Below are 22858 nucleotides of genomic sequence, written 5' to 3'. Positions count from 1 at the left end.
ACTCCAAACATGATAAATCCATTGAATGCCAATAGACCACCAAGAGGATGAATTTACACCCCAGTCCACTAAGATTAGAGCTCACGACAGTAGAAAGTAAAGGAACTATTTGCTTTATGAACTAGAGCAACAAGATCTGAAATATTTAGCCCCGTATGTCTAGGACGCTGAGCTCGGATTATGATCTTCAACCCAAATGCACGGTCACAAAGGCCTTTCAGAACAGCATCAATCAGACAAGCCTCTAGACAACAAGGAGAACAGGCCAGGGCTTGCATCACCATTGACAACCATTCACTTCTTGACTGGTGTAACTGTGCCAGCTGTAGCCACTGTTTAGCCATGATGTACAAACAGGTTCATGGTATTAGGAGGAGGAGCAGTAGTCTTCTCTTACCTCACTAATAAAGTGGCCTTAGGAGTCACTTAAAGCAGGCCCTCAACCTATTTGTAGTCAGGGATGCCTCTAATTGTAAAATAACTCCCACAGGCCGTCTCAGAACAAACTTAATCCAGCTATTCAAACATTAGGCTCAGTGTTTACATTGCAATATTCTGGCTATTTATAGGAGAAATAGAGCTTTATATATTCCTGAACTTTCCACTGACAATGTGTTAGGTCCAGGTTGGCATTAAATATAAGCCTACTTGTTTGCATTAAACTCATTAAATTAAGTAACCAGACTAACAAATCATAAACATAATAGTTTTGATAATGGTGGATCACCACTACTTTATAAATAAATAATTAATATGGGGGTAGGGACCCCATCCACAGTCTGCAAAACAGCATACCACTGGGGTTCAACTTTGAAAACCACTGACTTCAAAAGTACTGAAATTCTAATTCTGAAGGAATCACACACTGTAGACTGCTTGGTCTTGGTAGTTTCCCCTCCCACAACCCATTGAAGTCTCGCTGCTAAGTGCCAAAGCTGCAACTGACAGCAAGGTGAGTTTCTAATGGCCACAGCAAGGTGGTAGTTCTCACACCTTCACACGTAAGTCTTCTCACTCCAACCCTTTGTAGCTCCAACAATCTGCTCTTCATATCCTACTGACAAGTTCCCAATGTTTCTCTGCTGCGTTTTTCCACCAGCTCACCTGATGCATCAACTCTCACTTTGATTTTTGCTTTAACCCAGAGGAGTGAAGTGTTGCCTCCTAGTGGACATTAATCTTAAAAGCAGAGTCGATGAGCTTGTGGGCTCTATTCAAAAGAACTTTACACAGCTTGTATGATTTTAGGCTATCATGATGGCTTACTGAAATTGCAGCAACTTGGTAACGACACAGTCCTACTATTAGGGACAGCAATTATAGACCAATTACAAGTTCTAAAATATGATAAGTGAAACTTTTGCAATTAAAATGAAGTAAGATCAACATGCAAAGTTGACCAGAAAATGCTTTGACCTTTTACAAGATAATCCCTCCATAACAAAATGCTGTGTGACACACTGGTTAAATGTCCCAATCTAAAGTACCATGCTTTAGAAGCACTACATCATGATACCCTTTCATCTCTTCACTTCCTCCAGACCATGAGAACAAAAATGTCCAGATGTGGAGTCCTTGAGACATTTATTGATTTCACAGAATAAAGAATAGAATCTACACCATGTTGTGACAGCAAAGAAGTGGTGGAAACGTGTGGGTTTGTTTTGCTTTGGAAAGCAGTATAAAAAAAGAAAAAAGCTGCAGTTACGAAGGATACCATAAAACAATCACATACACCAAGAACACTAAAACTTGGATTCTCTCGTGCAGCGCAAAAGCAATTTGCTGTCATCACCATCGTGTAAGAGTGGCTGGCCATTTCTGATTGGTCCATAATAGTATGCAATGCCACGTCATTGGTCCAGATGTTAGCCATAAGACGGTCTCTCGCTTTCTCCCGTATTTACATGCTAACGCAGGTCTTCCGAGATGAAACAGCTTGACAGGATCTAAAGACAGGAGGGCATGTGGTCAGTCATAAGGCATAACAGCATTCTTTTTCTTTTTAAAATCATGTTTATTGTTTTGTTTTTTTTCTTCCCACCTCTCAAAATAAGTACATGCTTCATTTCCAACAAAAACTATTCTTTGGCATTTCTTTCTTTTTAATTATGTCTTTGGTGAGCTGAAGATAGATCACAGAGGATTGCTACTCAATTTTAAACCAGAAATCATCTTAATAGAACACTCAAAATCAACTCTAATTCTCAATACAACTTTGTTCCAGAAAAAAATAAAGTGCCAAGAATTGCTGGTCTAGCTCCCCTCAGTAAGTTCATCACTAAAAGTCAAGACTAGTCAAGCATAGCAGCTTCTCCCATCATAAATTCCTCCTATAAGCAAAAATAAACCCAGTAAACTCCAAAATGGCCAATCTGTAGTATTTTACAGAATACAGCATCCAGGATTTGAGAAACATTTCCTACTTCCTAATCCTCAAAAATCCACCTTTTTTTCCTGCATGCAAAGCATCATTGGATGCTGAAGAAGACAAGTGTCAAAACAGCACAGAGAGAAGACCACAACGAAGCCTGGCGACAGACACCGTCTCCATGGTAATGGAAATCCCACTCTCACCATTTCTTGTTCCGAGGCTTGAGTTCCTCAGCAGCATTTCGCAGAAAAATGTAGTTCTTCTTCTGGGGGTTGTAATACTCATGTCCCTATTAGAGGCAGATCAGTCATTATGTTAGGGCAGCCGTCAGAAAGCGAGCAGTAAATTACAATTTACTCATCTCCCTCCTTACACCCTGCACTATACACACAGCATGAAATAATGGTTTCCACAATATACCAAATAGGGAACCATCATGGTTTAAACCCATGACCAAATTCACTAATTTAATACAGCTTGTAGTTTGTGAATTTAAGAGAAAAAGGTTGACAACCCCATACTAAAACATGATTACCACTGATGTTTGTTGATAGACCATACCTTGGACCAATCGTAGCTGGAGCTGTAAGCAAAGATGTTGCCGTTGTGGTTGAAGCAGCAAGCTGTGATCGGCTGATCAAGCTGCTCAGAGGTTTTCAGCTTTGTGCGAGCATCTTTATCCCAGAAACTAAAGCGACCGTCAGAGCCCACTGTGGCCAACGTGCCGTGCACTGGATGGAAAGCAATAGCATTGACCTGGGACAGAAAAATCCTGCACTTGTAACACCAGAAGCTGCTTATTTGTGTACACAATTTAATTCTGCAGATGTCAGCACTTCCTTGTGATGACTAGTTTCAAACCACTATCTAACGGGTCTAAATAGCCACTGCATTTTCAACACACAAGTGAAAACACTCTAATCAAGATTATAGAGGGGACACTCACAATACCATGGTGAAGAGTATTAGAAGCAGCAGAACAGAATACATACAGCATAAATATCCTGGGGTGTGGCGGTGTTTGTTCCATTAGATCTATGGCACTTGAAGGTGAAATTATCCTTGGCGCTATGAAAACAAAAATATATTTTAAACACTTCATATTTCTCATGAAGTAGTGGGTTGTTGTAGTGAAGGCTGGACAGTGTGTGTAAACTCACGGATTGGGTGGGTTAATGTAGTGAATGGCCACTCTCCCCTCAATACTGCCCAGTGCAAATCCAGTGGGTTTATTCTGTTTGTCCTTAAAGATGGCCACACAGCGGTGCTGTAAGAGAGCACAAATTTCAAATCAGAGTCTACATTAAATTAGTTCAAAGTCAATTTATCACTTGAAATGAAGCTCAATTTATTTTACTATATAATCCTCAATCTCTGAAACAAATTCAGGCATGCAAACTGGTCAGGGGTGAAAAAGGTGAGAAGGGTGCACGGACACACGGCACGCGCGCAAAAGTACATTTTGTAGTCTCCGTTACAAAAAAAATTGCAACCAGTGACATCTTGAATTTAATACAATACAAAATAACTTTCCGGGCGGCACGGTGGTGTAGTGGTTAGCGCCGTCGCCTCACAGCAAGAAGGTCCGGGTTCGAGCCCCGTGGCTGGCGAGGGCCTTTCTGTGCGGAGTTTGCATGTTCTCCTCGTGTCTGCGCGGGTTTCCTCCGGGTGCTCCGGTTTCCCCCACAGTCCAAAGACATGCAGGTTAGGTTAACTGGTGACTCTAAATTGACCGTAGGTGTGAATGTGAGTGTGAATGGTTGTCTGTGTCTATGTGTCAGCCCTGTGATGACCTGGCGACTTGTCCAGGGTATACCCCGCCTTTCACCCGTAGTCAGCTGGGATAGGCTCCAGCTTGCCTGCGACCCTGTAGAAGGATAAAGCGGCTAGAGATAATGAGATGAGATAACTTTCCATAAACATGTCATAAGTTACTGTTGAGTGGCCGGTAAATTGTACCATTTATTTGTCAGTGGCCGGTAAATTGTACCATTTATTTGTCAGTGGCCGGTAAAGTTTGAGATTTTGTGAAGTTAATTTTCACCCCTGTGTACAACACAGTGGGCTATTTACAAAAAGGTATATATTGCTGCCTGTGCTATTTAACAGACCTACCCCAGAGGACACACCTGGCCAATCCCTGTCTGTCAATTTTCTTAAAGACATCACCTATGTGAAATCAGGGGCGAATCTAGAAAAATATTTATGGGGTGGCAGGAATTTGAGGGGTGGCAACGTATTACAGACGTGTATATATACTGAATTTAATCACAGTTATCACAGTTTGACGACAAATAGTATGTACACACTACAAAAGGGCATGGGCTGCCATTTACAAACTCATACAGACAAACTTAATCTCATGCTTTTATTGTTCACGAAGAACACACATTCTCAGATGAGGTCTATACCGTTTCTGGACAGTTTTATACTGTATATGCAAAAGAACAGACACTAAAAAACAACAACATGATTACACAGCAAGTCTAACATAGAAAGAAAAATACCCTTTTTTTCCAGAGTCAAGAGACTCCCTGTGACCCCGCTGTGCTATGTTTTCTGTGGCTGTTAGAACTAAAATTTCAGCTGTTTTAACGTAGTATTGATTTTAACAAAGTTATCACGTTTTTACAATATATTTATCATGTAATATAACATGTAATTTCATGATACAAAATTATTACGTTATTTCATGATATTTTCATGTAATAACGTGAAAACACCTTATCAAGAAATAACGTGAAAATATGGTTTAACGTCCTAGGCTAGGCTACTTCCATTAAAAGCAGACGGCCTCGCCTAGCCTACTGTAGAACTTGGGTCGAGCAAAAACACCGAGCATAAACATGGATGAATCCTGAATGACTCCTATTTGTATAAATAGGGGACTACATAGGTGGCAAAACAGTGTTTTTCCTGCCATGGAAGTGCACTTGTATACTGAAGAGGAAGCAATTTGCATTACAGCCTTGAATGAGGATTCAAAATGGCGCCTCGGCTCAGTTTTCCCTTCCTCCTTCAGTACAAGTGCGCTTCCATGTTTATGCAGGAGGGCTGATAGAAGTGGCGAAACATTTTACTTTTTATCGTTTCTTTCACAACTTGAATGCGTTGAAACAAAAAATTATGATACACTAACGCCGCTTACACTAAAATAGAGGGAAATTTGTAATAAAAACTTTACGGTCGGCAATTTCGACGTGGAAATTCTCAGTCGGTCGGGTTACCGGAAACACTTTTTTTTTTTGGCCTTACATGTAGTTAGCTAAATAACGTTCTCCAACTTGATTTTTATCCTCTCACAATCAGCACTGCAACTATGCTAGCACTGTTCATTCATTATAATTTCATTTCTTGATAGACAGTTAATCAGCTTTTACCTCTGTCCTCCCGTGTCTCCTTTCCTCGCGACTCCTGCCTCCCTCACTTCGTGCCTCTCAATTTTCCAAAACAACCAATCTCTGGCGTTATCTCGTGCTGCATTCGCCGCAGTCGGACATTGGAAATTCGCGCACGTAAATGTCAAATTGGCCGTAATTTTTCTTTTAATTCGTCGCTGCCAACTGGGGTGGCAAGGCTTTCTTTTAGGGTGGCATTTGCCACCCTATGCCACCCCGGTAGATCCGCCCATGGTTATTCACCCCTGAGCGCGCTGGAAACTGCTCCATTGGTATGTTCAGATCCAGTCGCGAGATGAGGGTGCCAGATCTCTCTATAAAAAGGTGACTTTGCGGTCTGAATCTGTGGGATATTCGTAAGCGAGGACTGGCAACCAGCAGTGGGTTGCGCACCAGCTGATCAGAACTCCAATGGAAAAGAAGTGCGTGTTACTGTTTATCTCGATTGGCTGTAAACCTTGTAAGTGAAATGTTTGGCAACAATAACGTTGTAGCCTGCCTACCCCCCCTCCCAAAAAAAAAAAAAAAAAAAAAAAAAAACCCCACCACACAACTCTTCAGATCTACACGATTCACACAAGTGACCTATTTTGGGACCAAAACGGCGAATTTCGCCAAAAGGTGAGGAGTTTGCATTTGTGCAAATTATAGAAACAGCAGAAAGCTAATCCAAAGAATAGTTAACAACATGAAAATCCTGTAGTATATCTGCACTTTTTTTTAAATATATATTTTCCTATCCATATTCACTGGATATGAGCAATCGCACGCTCTGATTGGCGACTCTACTACTAGGCTATTAGCTCATATACTGTGAGTAGAGAAAAAGAAAATGGCGGCGCGTGTTGCTGAACCAACTGAGGACGACATAAAACTCTACTCGAAAACAAAACCCCAAAAGCAACAAAACATGGAATAAAAAGGTATTTGATGGCAACAACACATCTTTGTTTTCCCCTAACTATTATAGCATTTTTCACAAATTGCTACTGTCATTTCACCGGTTTGTTTACATTCTAAGCGGAAAAGGATTTTGTCAGAAGTTTTGTACAAAGTTTTTATTTATCGAATTTGCAAAATACAATGCTCCGTTTCTCAAAATCCAGTGAACGCGGATAGAATAAAACCGTTATTCCACTCAATCTTGTCATGCGTGGCTTATCAGCTCATGTACAACTCAATTTTGTGGAATAACGCACACTTTGTTTATATTATATATATTTTTTACTTTGGTTAAAATGTCTAATGTCGCTCATAACTTGTCCTGTGCTTAATTCTCATGCTGCTCAACTTCTACAAAATAAAGAAAAGTTTGGGCCAACCTGATGTTTCAGAGGTGAATCTATACGCCGGAACTCAGACGGCTGATTCTCCAACTGGTACACAATTAGCCCTCGTTCTGCAGTGGCCACCACAGCCATTGGATACACCTGTGCATAGAGCGTCAAAGCCAGAGTATTAGCACCCTGAACATAAAGTGCTCCAAAATAATTTCAGAAAGAGTTTACTTAATAGCCACTGTGTAGATGAAAAGCAAAAATACTTTTGAAGCCACTGAACAAACCTGGCCAAGTTCAGACGAAAATATCACAACACATTCAGCACAAAAAGAGTTTTCAACCAGGCCAGAAGTGAGAGAAGACATAGCTATACATTCATGACATCAGACAAGACTGACTGGTTGCTACACATGGATGCAAACGGCGCGCCTTTTGGCGGATGCCGCCTTTTTCACGGCTGTCTGGGGGACTTGTGTGAATCACGCAGATCCGATGAGTTTTTTTTTTGGGGGGGGGGGGGGGGGGGGGGCGTTGGAGTGTCTGATTATAATTTCATCAAAGTAAATTCTGTATTAAAGTTACTAAATAAGCAAATGCTGTTACAGTCCATGAAACATAGGAAGTATGAGAAGAAAACAGTAAATCAGAAAGCTGCGCACGTAAAGCCAATTACGTAACTTACGTTGGACTGATGGAAATCCTTGCGCGTGCAGCTAGCAGCAGATAATGGCGCGCAGCCAATTGGCTTTACGTGCGCAGGTTTCTGATTTACTGTTTTCTTCTCATACTTCCTATGTTTCATGGACTGTAACGGCATTTGCTTATTTAGTAATTTTAATACAGAATTTACTTTGATGAAATTAACACTCATCGGATCTGCGCGATTCACACAAGTCCCCCAGACAGCCGTGAAAAAGGCAGCATCCGCCAAAAGGCGCGCCGTTTGCATCCATGGCTACAGGAACAAAAGAAATTACATTTGCTCGTGTATACGTATATTTTTAAGCCACAGACAATTCAATTTGTACTTGGATAACAACCTGAACTTCATTCATCTATAGTCTAAAAAGGCAAGAGATTGACACTCCTGATGACAGAGACAGCAGACTTGCAAAGAGACACAGCTCTAAAATAAATAAATAGGTTGTTGTGGGGTTTTTTTTGTGTGTGGGGTCCCATTTAACCAGTGAGGCCCGTATTCGGTCTTAACAAAGATGAACGTAATTTCCCATAATCATTATCTTACCACATCAGCACAGTAACACCTCTCTGGCATCTGGAGGGACATCATGGGGTTTGGAGAGCGAGTGTCCCAAAACTGTCAGTCATGGAGAAAGCAACATTATCAGTTCTCCCAACAGCGTTAAAACCATAGAGCACAGACAGCAAGCAGCCAAACCAGACAGGCCATGGCCAACAAAATGTTATCAAGTCACTATACAAGATGGGCCTTTATAAGAAGTAAAGGGCCCAAGCATGGGAAAACAGAAGTTAAAAAAAGAAAAAAAGTATATTAGGTACACTACAAGAAGGTTTTGCAACATGACGTACTTTCAGTGTTTTGTCCCAACTACCAGTCATGACACAGCTGTAGTTTGGAGCTTTTATCCAGTGGATTGTCCTGATTGGACCTTCATGCTAAATAAAGGAAAACACACACACAAAAAATATATATCAGATGTTCACCACTCAAAGATAAACTTCATATCTTTGTGCAACCATGCAATATCCTCATTTTACTTACACACACACACACACACTTTTTGGTTTTAAGGACCGAGTCGTCTACATGTACGTTTGGCAGTCTTGGCAAATCCTGACTCCAATACAAAAGTATACTGTTCATAACCTCATAGCTTCACTGCACTTTATCAGAATTTATTTTGGAACTAACTAAATCATAAAAAGGTATTTTTCCTTTGCTGATTCTACAACTTGCATTCTTTCCATTTGCACTCATGGTCTTTAAAAACAAGGATTTTCAGCTCCAGTCCTGGGGGTCCACTGCCACCTATTTGATATTGAGGTATTTCACTCACGTGACCAAGTCATGTGACACTGCCATTTTGGACGGCACGGCTCGAATCAGTTTGAATGCGAGGAAGGCGACAAACGAAAAACATAAAAGAAAAAGGAGCGAGATGCAGAAAACACCTTCACTATCCAGCGACGTAGGGCATTTACAGGGCGAGCAGAGGGAGAGGCATTTGCAAAAATTGAGGTTAGCAGGCTTAGAGAACGATGTTTACCTGCTTCCACCAGGATTGTTCACTGACAGCTAAGGTTTGTTCACATTTTCATTTACTTTCGGTCCTCAGGATAAACAAAATGTTATTAAATGTCATTGAAATAACTTAGTCTGTTGAGACATGGCCCGTTATAAGTTTTTCCTTTACTGTATTTACTAGTTTACTGAGCGCGCTCCGGGGCCGGCTGGCTGGCTGGCTGGCTAGCGCTCCGGGGCCGGCTGGCTGGCTGGCTGGCTAGCGCTCCGGGGCCGGCTGGCTGGCTGGCTGGCTAGCGCTCCGGGGCCGGCTGGCTGGCTAGCGCTCCGGGGCCGGCTGGCTGGCTAGCGCTCCGGGGCCGGCTGGCTGGCTAGCGCTCCGGGGCCGGCTGGCTGGCTAGCTGGCTAGCGCTCCGGGGCCGGCTGGCTGGCTAGCTGGCTAGCGCTCCGGGGCCGGCTGGCTGGCTAGCTGGCTAGCGCTCCGGGGCCGGCTGGCTGGCTAGCTGGCTAGCGCTCCGGGGCCGGCTGGCTGGCTAGCTGGCTAGCGCTCCGGGGCCGGCTGGCTGGCTAGCTGGCTAGCGCTCCGGGGCCGGCTGGCTGGCTAGCTGGCTAGCGCTCCGGGGCCGGCTGGCTGGCTAGCTGGCTAGCGCTCCGGGGCCGGCTGGCTGGCTAGCTGGCTAGCGCTCCGGGGCCGGCTGGCTGGCTAGCTGGCTAGCGCTCCGGGGCCGGCTGGCTCAGTAAACTAGTAAATCCAGTAAAGGAAAAACTTGAGACTGAAAGGTTTTAACAGTCATCCAAATGACTGAACGTAAACATTGCTACAGTAACATACCAGCTACTGTTGTTGACATTAGCTAGCTTGCCGTCCAAAATGGTGGACACCGGGGCGTCACGTGACCCTGTGACGTCAGGTGAAATACCTCAATAGTGCACACCAAAAATAAATAAATAAATAAATATTTCAAACGTGCATTTATCATCACCAAGTTGTCCATCAAGTCGGATCAGGTGTGCAGGAAACCTTGAAAGTCCAGAGCAGTGGGTCTTCCAAGACTGGAGCTGAGGAGCTTTGCACTGAAAGAAAATGTGGCTTACTTGTGCTATCTGCATGGCCTGGTTACTGTTCAGATCCCACATCTTGGCAGTTTTGTCACAGGACGCTGTGAAGACTTTACTTCCATCCTGTTAAAATGGGAAAAATCATGTAGTGCTGTAACTTCAATCACTAGCACCAAACAGATTCCCATAGTTATTTGTTATTGCAATATTACCCTCTGTAACACTGTTATTAAATCCTATCCCATTGCCACAAAAATACTTGTTTTTAAATACCAGGTGGATCAATTACTTATTCTGGGGTGCCTCTGAAGTACAGTGGGTTAAAAACAGGACTGGGCAATACAGCTGAAAAACTTATGATAAAATGCTTAATTTCATTCAATTCTGATCATTAATATTTTTAATAACTTAGTTTTAACAAGAGTGCTCGGAGAGCACAATATCCCCCGCTACAATATACCGCAAACGAAATTACAATATAAACATTATTAGATAAATAATAAACATGATGTAGCCTACTGTATCGCTAAAAGAAACCGAGGCGTGCTGGAATGATTGGCCAAACAGCCGACTACACGAATGGACAGCTTTCATGCTGTCGACAATCTTAATGTGCACATTACATGTTATTGTCATTGTTACCATGACAACATGGAGTGCTCTAGTCCAGTCAGCACATTCAGCATTTTCACAGTACTTTTCCCTAGCCTATTAAACTGATTTAAGAGGATGTTAACAGGACGTGTACATTTGATTATCATATTTTCATGTCAGGAACAAAAATTAATAGGAAATTTTGGGTTTTATCATCAGAATAGGGCAGCACGGAGGTGTAGTGGTTAGCGCTGCCGCCTCACAGCAAGAAGGTCCGGGTTCGAGCCCCGTGGCCGACGAGGGCCTTTCTGTGCAGAGTTTGCATGTTCTCCCCGTGTCTCCGCGTGGGTTTCCTCCGGGTGCTCCGGTTTCCCCCACAGTCCAAAAGACATGCAGGTTAGGTTAACTGGTGACTCTAAATTGACCGTGAGTGTGAATGGTTGTATGTGTCTATTGCCCCTTTTCCACCAAAGCAGTTCCAGGGCTGATTTGGGGCCAGTGCTTAGTTTGGAACCGGGTTTTCTGTTTCCACTGACAAAGAACTGGCTATGGGGCCAGAAAAAACGGTTCCAGGGTAGCACCAACTCTCTGCTGGGCCAGAGGAAAGAACCACTTACGTCAGCGGGGGACGGAGTTGTTAAGACCGACAACAATAACAAGACCGCGAAAGATCGCCATTTTTAAGCGACGAGAAGCAGCAGCTGTACAAACGCGAAGTCATCCATTATTATTGTTGTTGTTGCTGCTGCTTCTTCCGCATTGTTTTTGCTTCGATATTCGCGCCAAGGTTTATGCAAACGTATCGACGTAACTGACGTATACAGTGACGTAATGACGTATACAACGACGTAACTGACATATACAGCGACATAATGACGTGTCTTCTCTTAGCATCGCAAGCGATGGAAAAGCAAGCTGGTTCTCAGCTGGCTCGCAAGTTGAACGAGTTGTGAACCAGCACCGGCTCCGAACCAGCCCTGGAACTGATTTGGTGGAAAAGGGGTATTAGTGTCAGCCCTGTGATGACCTGGCGACTTGTCCAGGGTGTACCCCGCCTTTCGCCCGTAGTCAGCTGGGATAGGCTCCAGCTTGCCTGCGACCCTGTAGAAGGATAAAGCGGCTAGAGAGAGAGATAATGAGATGAGATCATCAGAATACAAAACCCTGAAGCAACCTGTGTTGCTGATAAATAATATGCATAGAGTATTTTGCGCTGGCAGGTAATGCTGGCCCTTTCCACCAGCTACCACCACAAGTATATTTAATACCTGTGGGAAACCCTGCTCATTTTCACTCCACACTGTTTCTGCTGTTACATGTCCATGGTGCAACTGAAGAACACACCTGTTAAACGTGTGGCTGTTTGCGTGTCACTTATAATGGAGTATGCAACAAAAGGATATTGTATGCTGTTTATTAGGCAGGGAGAGAGCATACCTGGGGTTTATTCATGCAACCAAAATTTGCATATTCATTATGTTTTTTTCTTGGAGGTTTGCACTGATAGTTTCACTCCAAGGTATCAAAACAACTTAATACTGATGAAGTATCTATCGACTAGTTAAAACGTACTCAACAGCGAGATCCGAATTACCGTACAGTGCACGATTTAAGTCCATCAACAGTGTTTAAAATATAGGGTTCCTCAAAATCTTAGTAGATATTTCTGGGAGAGTACACCAAACTATTACCTATACTGCACTACAAATTCAGTGCACAAGCCATATACATCACTTCTGCACTGAAATACCACAATATATTTTTAATTTCATGACCATAATATTTGGAAATTGTATTTTATTTGGTCTTCAAAACTGATTTGCTACAATTAATAATAGGGCAACGATAGTCAGAAAATGTTATTTTTTAATAGCTGTGTGCATCTTGACATTTGTTTTGCATCACACATTGGGCAACCTTAAACATAAGTGCAACCTAAAATTGATCAAAAATATCTGATAAAAGTTTAACGATAAACTTTTAAGCAGTCAAGTAATTCAAAGTCTTTCTATGGGAAAGACACCAGTGAAAATTGTATTGTTACTGATTACAGGTAGGTTTTCCGATAACATTGCACTTTCGGGCTAAAGAGTTTAAAGATGCTCTTCAGCAAAGAACGTCATCTCTGTACATGGTTTTTCCGAATTCACTCATAAGGAGTCTCAAGAGTAACTTTGCGAAGAGCGTCTTTCCAGCACACGCCCTTGACAAAGGCATTAGTACTGTAGTTGCTGAAGGCATCAGTAGTTGCTAAATCCAGTCAGTGAGGTCACATGGCGTTCGTTTTTAACCAAAACACAATGAAATATTAAAATAAATAATTGTTAAAATATATAATTAAGCATTTTATATATATGGACCCTTTTCACGTGACGTCACGACAAACGCGGCCGCCATTTTGGACATGTACTACCAGTAGTTTACCACAGCCAACATTGAGGAACGGCAGCAAAGAAAGTTTTTACTTTCAGCAAGACTTCCATCATGCCACTATATTGTTGTGCACCTGGATGTAGTAACCATCAACAAACAAGGCAAGGTTTATCATTTTATCGGATCCCGACGGAGAAGATGGATAGCGGCCATTAACAGGAAAGATTGGCAGCCCTCGGCATACCAGCGCTTGTGTAGTGACCACTTTGTTGGAGGTAAGACGAATAAAATTAGCCAGAAAAGGCATTACATTGCTGTTAACATTCTGTGGCGGCGAGTGTGTAACCAAATAGGTTAAAATAACCCATTGTAACCTCTGTTCTTCTGTAGTAGCTATTGTTGACTAGCTAATGTCAACAATATAGTAGCTAGTATGTTACTGTAGCAATGTTTACGTTCAGTCATTTGGATGACTGTTAAAACCTTTCAGTCTCAAGTTTTTCCTTTACTGTATTTACTAGTTTACTGTAATTATGATCCGGCAGCTATTTACACCGGATCCAGTGTAAATAGCTGCCGGAGCCGACGTCTGAGGTTCCGGAGCGCGCTCCGGCTTGCTCCCCCTCAAATTAAGCAGCGCGCTCCGGCTTGCTCCGGAGCAAGCCGGAGCGCGCTGCTTAATTTGAGGGGGAGCAAGCCGGAGCGCGCTCTGGAACCTCGGCCGGAGCACTCCTGGAGCAAGCCGGAGCGCGCTCCGGAACCTCGGACGTTGGCGTGTATGGCGATGGGTTTTTAACGACATATGTATACAGATCACGTGGGCCGAAGTCAGGTAAAGATGAGGGCTTCGTGTACTTCCGTACGTCAGTGAACAATCCTGGTGGAAGCAGGTAAACGTCGTTCTCTAAGCCTGCTAACCTCAATTTTTGCAAATGCCTCTCCCTCTGCTCGCCCTGTAAATGCCCTACGTCGCTGGATAGTGAAGGTGTTTTCTGCATCTCGCTCCTTTTTCTTTTATGTTTTTCGTTTGTCGCCTTCCTCGCATTCAAACTGATTCGAGCCGAAGTCCACTACATGTCCAAAATGGCGGTCGCGTTTACGAAGGTCACGTGACTGAAAAGGGTCTATAAGTGGTAATTAATAATTTAAACTTTTTCATTTTCACACAATAACGTTTTTTATTCCAAGTGTAGTTTTTTAAATTCAATGAACAAATAACCAGCTAAATAATTAAGGAACTTCTCTGTGCCTGCTTATTTCACTGTTGCCCAAACATGCAGTCATGATTATTTCAACTGTTACCCACAATGGCAAGTTGACGATGTTCCTTTTACACACACAAAAACAGGTGCAGAAATCTGTCTCATGACACTAAATTAGATAGCCTGAGTTAAATTTGATTAAAATGTGGCAAGATCAACATGACATTACGATACCCATACATAATTCCATAACATATTGAAATATATTCATAATGTTCCACATATATTTATTTAATAATTAACTCAATATACTTGCCATATACAAGAAAAATTAACAGCCGCACCATATTTAAGACTATTTTCCGACCACTGATTGCAAGAATCCCTCAAAGGCACATGCTGTATATTCGGCAGCGAGGACACGCTCTCTGGCCAAGTTTACATTAGACCGTATCTGTCTCGTTTTCTTCGTGGATGCACTGTCCGTTTACATTAAAACGCCTGGAAACGGGAATCCGCCAGCGTCCACGTATTCAATCCAGATCGTGTCAGCTCCGGTGCTGTGTAAACATTGAGAATACGCGGATACGCTGTGCTGAGCTCTAGCTGGCGTCGTCATTGGACAACGTCACTGTGACATCCACCTTCCTGATTCGCTGGCGTTGGTCATGTGACGCGACTGCTGAAAAACGGCGCGGACTTCCGCCTTGTATCACCTTTCATTAAAGAGTACAAAAGTATGAAAATACTGCAAATACTGATGCAAATACTGCCCATTGTGTAGTTATGATTGTCTTTAGGCTTGCCATCCTTCCACTTGCAAGTGGTAAGTGATATGCGCTGGGATCACACACACAGCGGCTCAGTCCCGAATCACTGCTTGTGCACTATACTCGCGCGCTCTGTGAGCTGCGCAGGGCCGGAGTGCGCACCCTCCAGAGGGCACTCGCTGTTCAGGGCGGAGTGATTTGGAGCGCAGGTTGCCCGCGGAGCCGAGCGTATCCGTGTATTGGTGTTGCTGTGTGCACGCAAATCGTGTATTGGTGTTGCTGTGTGCACGCTAATCGTTTTAAAAACGTTAATCTGATGATCCGCTGATACGGTCTAATGTAAACCCCACCTCTGTTGTGAAAGAGTGATCCAGGTACATCGCAAGTTAAAGTACTACTATGCTGCTGTTCAGGAAAACCACATTTGCTTAACGATGGCTCTTCAGAACTAGTTAAAGATGCTTGTAGCCTTAAGAGGCTTTCAGGAAGCCCACCCCTGTATATTTACTGACGTCTTTCAGCATCCCCCCCAAGTTCTGAAAAATCATCTCCACTTTTTTCCCTTGAAAAATCAAGTCAAAGAAGTATTCTTCAACTTTTTTTTTTCTTTACTTAGTCTGTATTTTTTTCTTAGTAACCCACATATCAAAGTGGACTTAATACAGGCTTATACCAACCAAACTGGCACAATTCAAATATTTGTACAGATACAGGCCTCTCCCATTACATATAAATTTGGGCTCCACTCCAGCCTCTAATAAGACTTCGTTTTGGGCAGCCTGTGTACAATCAACAAAAATAAACCTCTTTAGTTTGAGTTTACTTGTTTTAGCATGGAATTATTCAAAAGAGGTATTAGGACTCCCTTTAGCCTTTACTGCAACACAAAACTTCATTTACAATTGGACAGAGTCAAGAAGAATCTTGGAACAACCAACAGAGCAGAAATCCAAATTCCCCACAGATTTAGAAGCAGAACACAGAATGACGCCGCGTTTTTCATCATACACTCGCCTATGCCCCCTGAAACATAGCTCCCTTCAGTTGCTTGTTGGCTGACAGCACTTTCACTTTGGTGTTTTTTTACTGACCCCTGTATTACTGACACCATCTGATGTGCTTGGGGACGGTAGGAGCTCTGAGCATGCCTCCCCCATGGCTGTTTCAGGCCTTAAATCATCTTCAGTGCTTGAAGAAGCCTGTTCAAAAAACCGCCAGCGTCAACTGTGCCATTGTTTGGTTCACGCAGAGATAATTACACCACCACACCAAACCAATTAAGACACATTGCAATTGGTCTAAAGCTTGGCGCTCACTTAGTCATTATGTGTAATCAGTTTTTATTGGGGACAGGCAGGTACTCATTGTTTACACTCTGGCTTCCCGTCCTCTCTTCACTGCAGTTGGATTTCAGCAAACGGAGGGATTTTTAAAATAAATACATTCGTCACTGTGACGACTGCTAGTAATTTTCTCTTCGTTACTGATGGATTATGCTCTTCAATGATGAGTGGGACAAGCGCTAGCTGGAAACTTGCTCTTTCTATGAGAAACAGTTTTGAGAATGCACACTGACAGTGAAGCATGTGCAGTGCACATGCAAGAAAAAATAAAAAACGGTTGCAGTCTGTTGGCAGCTACACAGAGTTATAGTTACAGTGCATAAAATTCTTAGAGGATAGACGATGCGCATTTGCAAAAACAGGCACTGGTCTACAAAGATGTGGGGGAAAAGAACCACCAAATCTCAACTTATGTGAACACCGATAAGTTTTTAAACTATATTCGCCACTACCATAAACAAAAAAAATTGAGGAGATATCTGTTGAAAGAATGATGTTCTATCCCTCCAGCACAGCTTTACAGACTTGTTGAATCTATGCCAAGGTGCACTGAAGCTGTTCTGGTTGGTCAACAAGATTCATCTTGGTTTTAACCTTTAATGTGGTCACCCATCAGTATGTGAAGTCTCCCCTTGGTATACAGTGTACCAGTGTCTGGAAACATTTTATCACCATTGTTATTTTCCTATATCTACCAAATTGTTTACACATTCTCTCTTAATTAATGTAATGGCATACAACACCAACATTTTCAGTAGATTTTGTACACACCTTTACATATCCAATAAATAGTGACAGCACTAATTGTAGATTATGTACCGGGCTGCACGATTAGTCCTGCAAAGATGTCTCCCATAACCCGGTACGGAAAGTACGTATGACCCAGAACGGGACATTACAATAACATTACATTTTCTAAACATTCAGGGCAGGGCTCGAAATTAACTTTTTTTCTTTGTGTCCCCCAGTGGTCCCGAATTCTGTGTTGTATTGTCCCGAATGGAAGCAATAGTGTCCCCATTTTTTTCCTCTCTGAAATAACCAGTGGTTAATATTATCATATGAAGTTACTATTATATTTGTAACTATGCGATTTTGAACCCTTTATATCATTTTTACAGTAAGTCACAAGACACAAGCGACACATGTCCAATACATCATCTACTTCAAAATTACAGTTATTGCATTTTCAGTTTATTAAACTTTGGCGATCTCACTGTATGAATAGATACCCGTTTATTTAAAGGGGCAACTAGCTCATTCAGAAAATGTTTCAACTCCCTACATCTGCAGTACACTTTAGTTGAAAATAAGACCCCTTTTATGTTCATTTCATCTACTTATACCTTGAATATCTGTTGGCACTTATAAGGCCAACTTATAATTTTCACCATTACCGTTATCCAGTTTTATGAACTTTCCGTTATCCATTTTTATGAACTTTCCGTTATCCATTTTATGAACTTTCGCTGCCGGGTGCAAATGTTAGCAACATCAGCATAGTGGCAGGTCCGAGCCTAGTTGTGCTGCTGACTGACTAAACTTTCTGAACTAGAAAGACACCAAGAAAACTCACTTATTCTGTTGAACGGTATCTTCCGTCAGTATCATCCACATCATTCCTGTTGTATTCTATAACGTGTCTAACAGTGGTCATTAAGTTCATTCAGTTGCTAGCGTTGCCTGCAGACCAGGCGATGACGCTTTGGATCCTGAAGGTCCCGGAGACGTTATGTCTGGGCTTTCAGTTTCTTCCCCGCGGTCGGTCCGCTTCAACCACTTCAGCATTTTTGTTCTGGCAAGAGTCGGCGCAGCGTGTGCAGTAGCAATTCCATTCCAAGTCCATATAATGCGGACTCCGGCCGAAGATTCTAGAACAGAATGCGCTGCTCTGTAGCCTGCGGATGCAGGTGCATCGAAAGTGTAGCTACTATGTATTTTTCGCTGTTAACGTTTTAAAATTAAAATTGACAAATTAGGTGAATGTCTACGTATGTGTTACGGCTTTGTAAATAATATTAATGTAGAACTTTTTTTCTAGATCTATTTTTTTTTCCATTGTCCCGGGATTGTCCCAGATATGATAATTTTGTGTCCCGATGACATTTTTTATGGTCCCCGGGACATCGGGACACCGTTAGTTTCGAGCGCTGATTCAGGGGTTTCATACTTAACATCTTGCACTCACACGCATCACTGTCATGATTATCCAGTATTATTATATCCTGTCACACTGTATTAACGTTCTATTCACGATATTTGCAATCGAAATTGACCTAAAAGCCCGGAACTCCAATTACGGAATATACCTCGGCGTGACGTCAGAAAGAAATCCTGGTGTTTTGACAACAAAATAATACATTTTGTTTTTCTTCTAACTTTAATTATCATACGTGACCGGACGGGTTCATTTATAAAGGCGGGTGGGATGACTAATGTAAGTACCGATTAATAAAATGGTGGACGTGACGGATGTCTCTGAAACTGGAACAAAAAAAGGTAAGATTAGACATTATGTAAATAAATGTCACAAAAATGGTATTGCGGGACTGAACACCATGGGATGGAACGGCATATAAAAACCCGGAAGCCAAATATGAGAAAATACGTGACACCACATTAAAATACGTGACGGTACTGTTCCGTCCTGGGTTATGGGAGATGCGTACTGCGAATGTGTTTTTATTTCTGTTTATACTTACATCACTCCAGCAGACATCCAGCACAGGCCCTGTGTGCATCTGCTGAGCTTTAGGGACCGTCTGCCCGTTATCCTGCACCTCCCAGCATCTCACCTAGCAAATAGCATAAAAAAAAAAAGAAGAACCAAGTCTTAGAACACGTGTAGGACACACTATGATTATATAATAATTAAATAACTTACATCATTGGCCCAAGAGCCACCAATCAAAAAGTTTCCAGGCAATGTTGGAGGGCTAAAGGCCAAACAGCTTATGCTGTCATCAGGCGGGGACGTCACTTCAACATCCTGCATCAACAACAAGATGGAGATGGGTTTAGAAAAAGTCACACCAGGCCTGAAAAGTGCTACTACAACTGAGATGAGATGTGCAGTGCTGTGGGCCGAGTCTGTATACCTTCATTGGATTATGGCTGTCTGTTGTGGTGCTGCCGAAAACACCTGTACTTCCGGCCCCAAATCCAGAACTTGATCCGAACAAGCTCATTGTAAGTTACTGAGATGGCAAACTGCGGAAAAAACATCAATGGTAAAGGCTCGGAACCGCAAAGAGCACCAAAAAACAACCAACCAACCCGAATGATATCCGTGCCTCGCGAACTGACATGTTTTTCTCCCACTCGTATTCAGAAAAATAAAACCGCCTCTTCCTCGAACACTGCGTGTTCATGTTCACAAGCAGTTCGCTGATTGGCTGTGTACGCTTCTTAAAAAGCGTTCTTAACCAATCCTAGACAAGGAGGCGGGATTTATACGAATACAGGTAGGGAAAAAAATGACGCCTCCGAGATAACTAACACGCAGTTAGCAAATTACACGTACAGCTTTTATTCACCCTAATTTATCAAGCACGCAATACGCTAACGCCACAGTTCGACTTGATAAGCATAAATGAGCGTTGGATAGCAATATTAGTCATAAAAAAAGTTTATATAGCATGCGCTCGCTAAACAGAGCGCTAGCTAGCTAACAGCCGCCTCAAACATATTTTAGCTAACGAGAGAATTAGCTCCGCAATCGTAGCCTCGTCAGTCTATAGTACATAAAACAAAATTTATCTATTAACAAACACTGCTTACGGTAAACAGTAATTTACCATGTAAATACGGAAGAAAGCCCCCAAATCAACCCCAACTCAGGACTTTTAACGCGCCATGAAAACGAGTACAGTGCACCAAATCTGAGGCGCACTTTGATGATGTCACACTCGATAGAAACCTCCGCCGTGATGTCATTTTAATTCGCAAGTGTTTCTTTTTATGTCTTATATTCGTGAATGAGTCATTTCGGTTAATTAGTTAGTTAATTTTTACATATCCATATATACGACTAACAATATGAAATAGTGGGGAGATGTCGAGATTGCAATCATATTAGCACATAATCACTGCAGTTTATCGATATTAAATTAGTGCTCAATGCTGAACTGTTTTTCCAAAGTGCCCTCTAGGGGGCGCGCGTGAGGGCTGAGATTGAAAATAAAATACAACAAACAAAAAGAATGTAATAGGCCTGCTAACCTTTAGCTTTTGTTTGTTTGTTTGTACTTGCGTAGGACGTCCCTATTTTATTTTTATTATCCAGTTAAAAAGCTGGTATGGCTTTCATTCAAATGGGTGAAGTACAGTACCAGTCAAAAGTTTGGACACCCCTATTCATTCATTGGTTTTTCTGTATTTTGACTATTTTCTACATTGTAGAACAATACTGAAGACATCCGAACTATGAAATAACATGTATGGAATTATGTGGTAAACAAAAAAAGTGTTAAAAATGTTTCATATTTTAGATTCTTCAAAGTAGCTACCATTTATCTTGATAACACTTTGCACTTCACCAGCTTCATGAGGTGGTCACCTGGAATGCTTTTCAGTTAACAGGCGTGCCTCGTCAAAAGTTAATTAGTGCAATTTCTTACCTTCTTAGAGCGTTTGAGATCAAATAGTAAATAATAAAAATACAGTAAGGGCAGCACGGTGGTGTAGTCTTTAGCACTGTCGCCTCACAGCAAGAAGGTCCTGGGTTCGAGCCCGGCGGCCGGCGAGGGTCTTTCTGTGCGGAGTTTGCATGTTCTCCCTGTGTCTGCGTGGGTTTCCTCCGGGTGCTCCGGTTTCCCCCGCAGTCCAAACACATGCAGGTTAGGCTAATTGGTGGCTCTAAATTGACTGTAGGTGTGTGTCAGCCCTGTGATAACCTGGCAATTTATCCAGGGTGTACCCTGCCTCTCGCCCATTGTCCTGGGATAGGCTCCAGCTTGCCTGCGACCCTGTAGAACAGGATAAGCAGCTACAGATAATGGATGGATGGAAAAATACAGTAAATAGCCCTATTCCACAACTGTAGTAATCCATATTATGTCAAGAACCTAAGTAACTAAGGCCAAGTTTACATTAGACCGTATCTGTCTCGTTTTCTTCGCGGATGCACTGTCCGTTTACATTAAAACGCCTGGAAACGCCGGGAAACGGGAATCCGCCAGGGTCCACGTATTCAATCCAGATCGTGTCTGATCCGGTGCTGTGTAAACATTGAGGATACGCGGATACGCTGTGCTGAGCTCTAGCTGGCGTCGTCATTGGACAACGTCACTGTGACATCCACCTTCCTGATTCGCTGGCGTTGGTCATGTGACGCGACTGCTGAAAAACGGCGTGGACTTCTGCCTTGTATCACCTTTCATTAAAGAGTATAAAAGTATGAAAATACTGCAAATACTGATGCAAATACTGCCCATTGTGTAGTTATGATGGTCTTTAGGCTTGCCATCCTTCCACTTGCAAGTGGTGAGTGACTTGCGCACAGCGGCTCAGTCCCGAATCACTGCTCGTGCACTACACTCGCGCGCTCTGTGAGCTGCGCAGGGCCGGAGTGCGCACCCTCCAGAGGGCACTCGCTGTTCAGGGCGGAGTGATTTGGAGCGCAGCCGCTGAGGAGGAAGCGATGAGCCGCACTGACACATTTCAACTTACGTGCCGAATTGTGATTAGCGTATCCGTGTATTGGCGTTGCTGTGTGCACGCGAATCGTGTATTGGCGTTGCTGTGTGCACGCTAATCGTTTTTAAAAACGTTAATCTGATGATCCGCTGATACGGTCTAATGTAAACCCCACCTAAGTAAAGACAAACAGCATCCATCATTACTTTAAGACATGATGCGTCTTTTAATTAATAAAAATAAAGAAAATACATTGAATTAGAAGGTATGTCCAAGCTTGTGACTGGTACTGTATATTCATTTTAATATAATACAAAGACAAGATATTTAATATTCAAACTGAAAAACTTTATTGTTTTTGTCAATATACACTCATTCTGAATTTGCTGTTTGCAACAAATTCCAAAAAAGTTGTGACAGGGCATTTTTACCACTGTGTTATATCACCTTTTCTTTTAACAGTTTAGCACCCACACTCTTTTACGACAAAGCAACACTGTTGTAATATGTGCAGAATGTGGTTTGGCATTGTCTTGCTGGAATAAGCACGGACGTCCCTGAAAAAGATGTCATCTGCATGGCAGCGTATACTGCTACAAAACTT

At 42.4% G+C, this 22858-nt stretch overlaps 1 protein-coding gene across 3 annotated transcripts; it reads right to left on the bottom strand.

Moving 5' to 3' along the window:
* Nucleotides 1–1567: 1567 nt before the first annotated feature.
* On the bottom strand, nt 1568–20513 carry rae1 (ribonucleic acid export 1). Of its 3 annotated transcripts, XM_060919521.1 has the most exons (13): nt 20415–20513; nt 19716–19827; nt 19502–19606; nt 19320–19412; nt 10372–10458; nt 8604–8690; nt 8299–8370; nt 7095–7202; nt 3535–3641; nt 3367–3442; nt 2936–3130; nt 2578–2663; nt 1568–1949 (listed from the first exon to the last, which is right to left on the bottom strand). In XM_060919521.1, coding segments are annotated over exons 2-13 (1107 nt in total). In that variant the 5' UTR covers nt 19806–19827; nt 20415–20513; the 3' UTR covers nt 1568–1948. The 3 variants fall into 3 exon arrangements, with proteins under 3 accessions (XP_060775504.1, XP_060775503.1, XP_060775502.1); XM_060919520.1 differs by lacking the exon at nt 1568–1949 and having other exon boundaries at nt 2574–2663; nt 20398–20513; XM_060919519.1 differs by lacking the exon at nt 1568–1949 and having other exon boundaries at nt 2574–2663.
* Nucleotides 20514–22858: the final 2345 nt, after the last annotated feature.

Source organism: Neoarius graeffei, chromosome 4 (assembly GCF_027579695.1).
Source record: "Neoarius graeffei isolate fNeoGra1 chromosome 4, fNeoGra1.pri, whole genome shotgun sequence".
In the NCBI taxonomy this organism is placed as follows: domain Eukaryota; kingdom Metazoa; phylum Chordata; class Actinopteri; order Siluriformes; family Ariidae; genus Neoarius; species Neoarius graeffei.
Note: the sequence above shows the minus strand (reverse complement) of the source record. Positions and strands in the feature narration are given on the sequence as shown.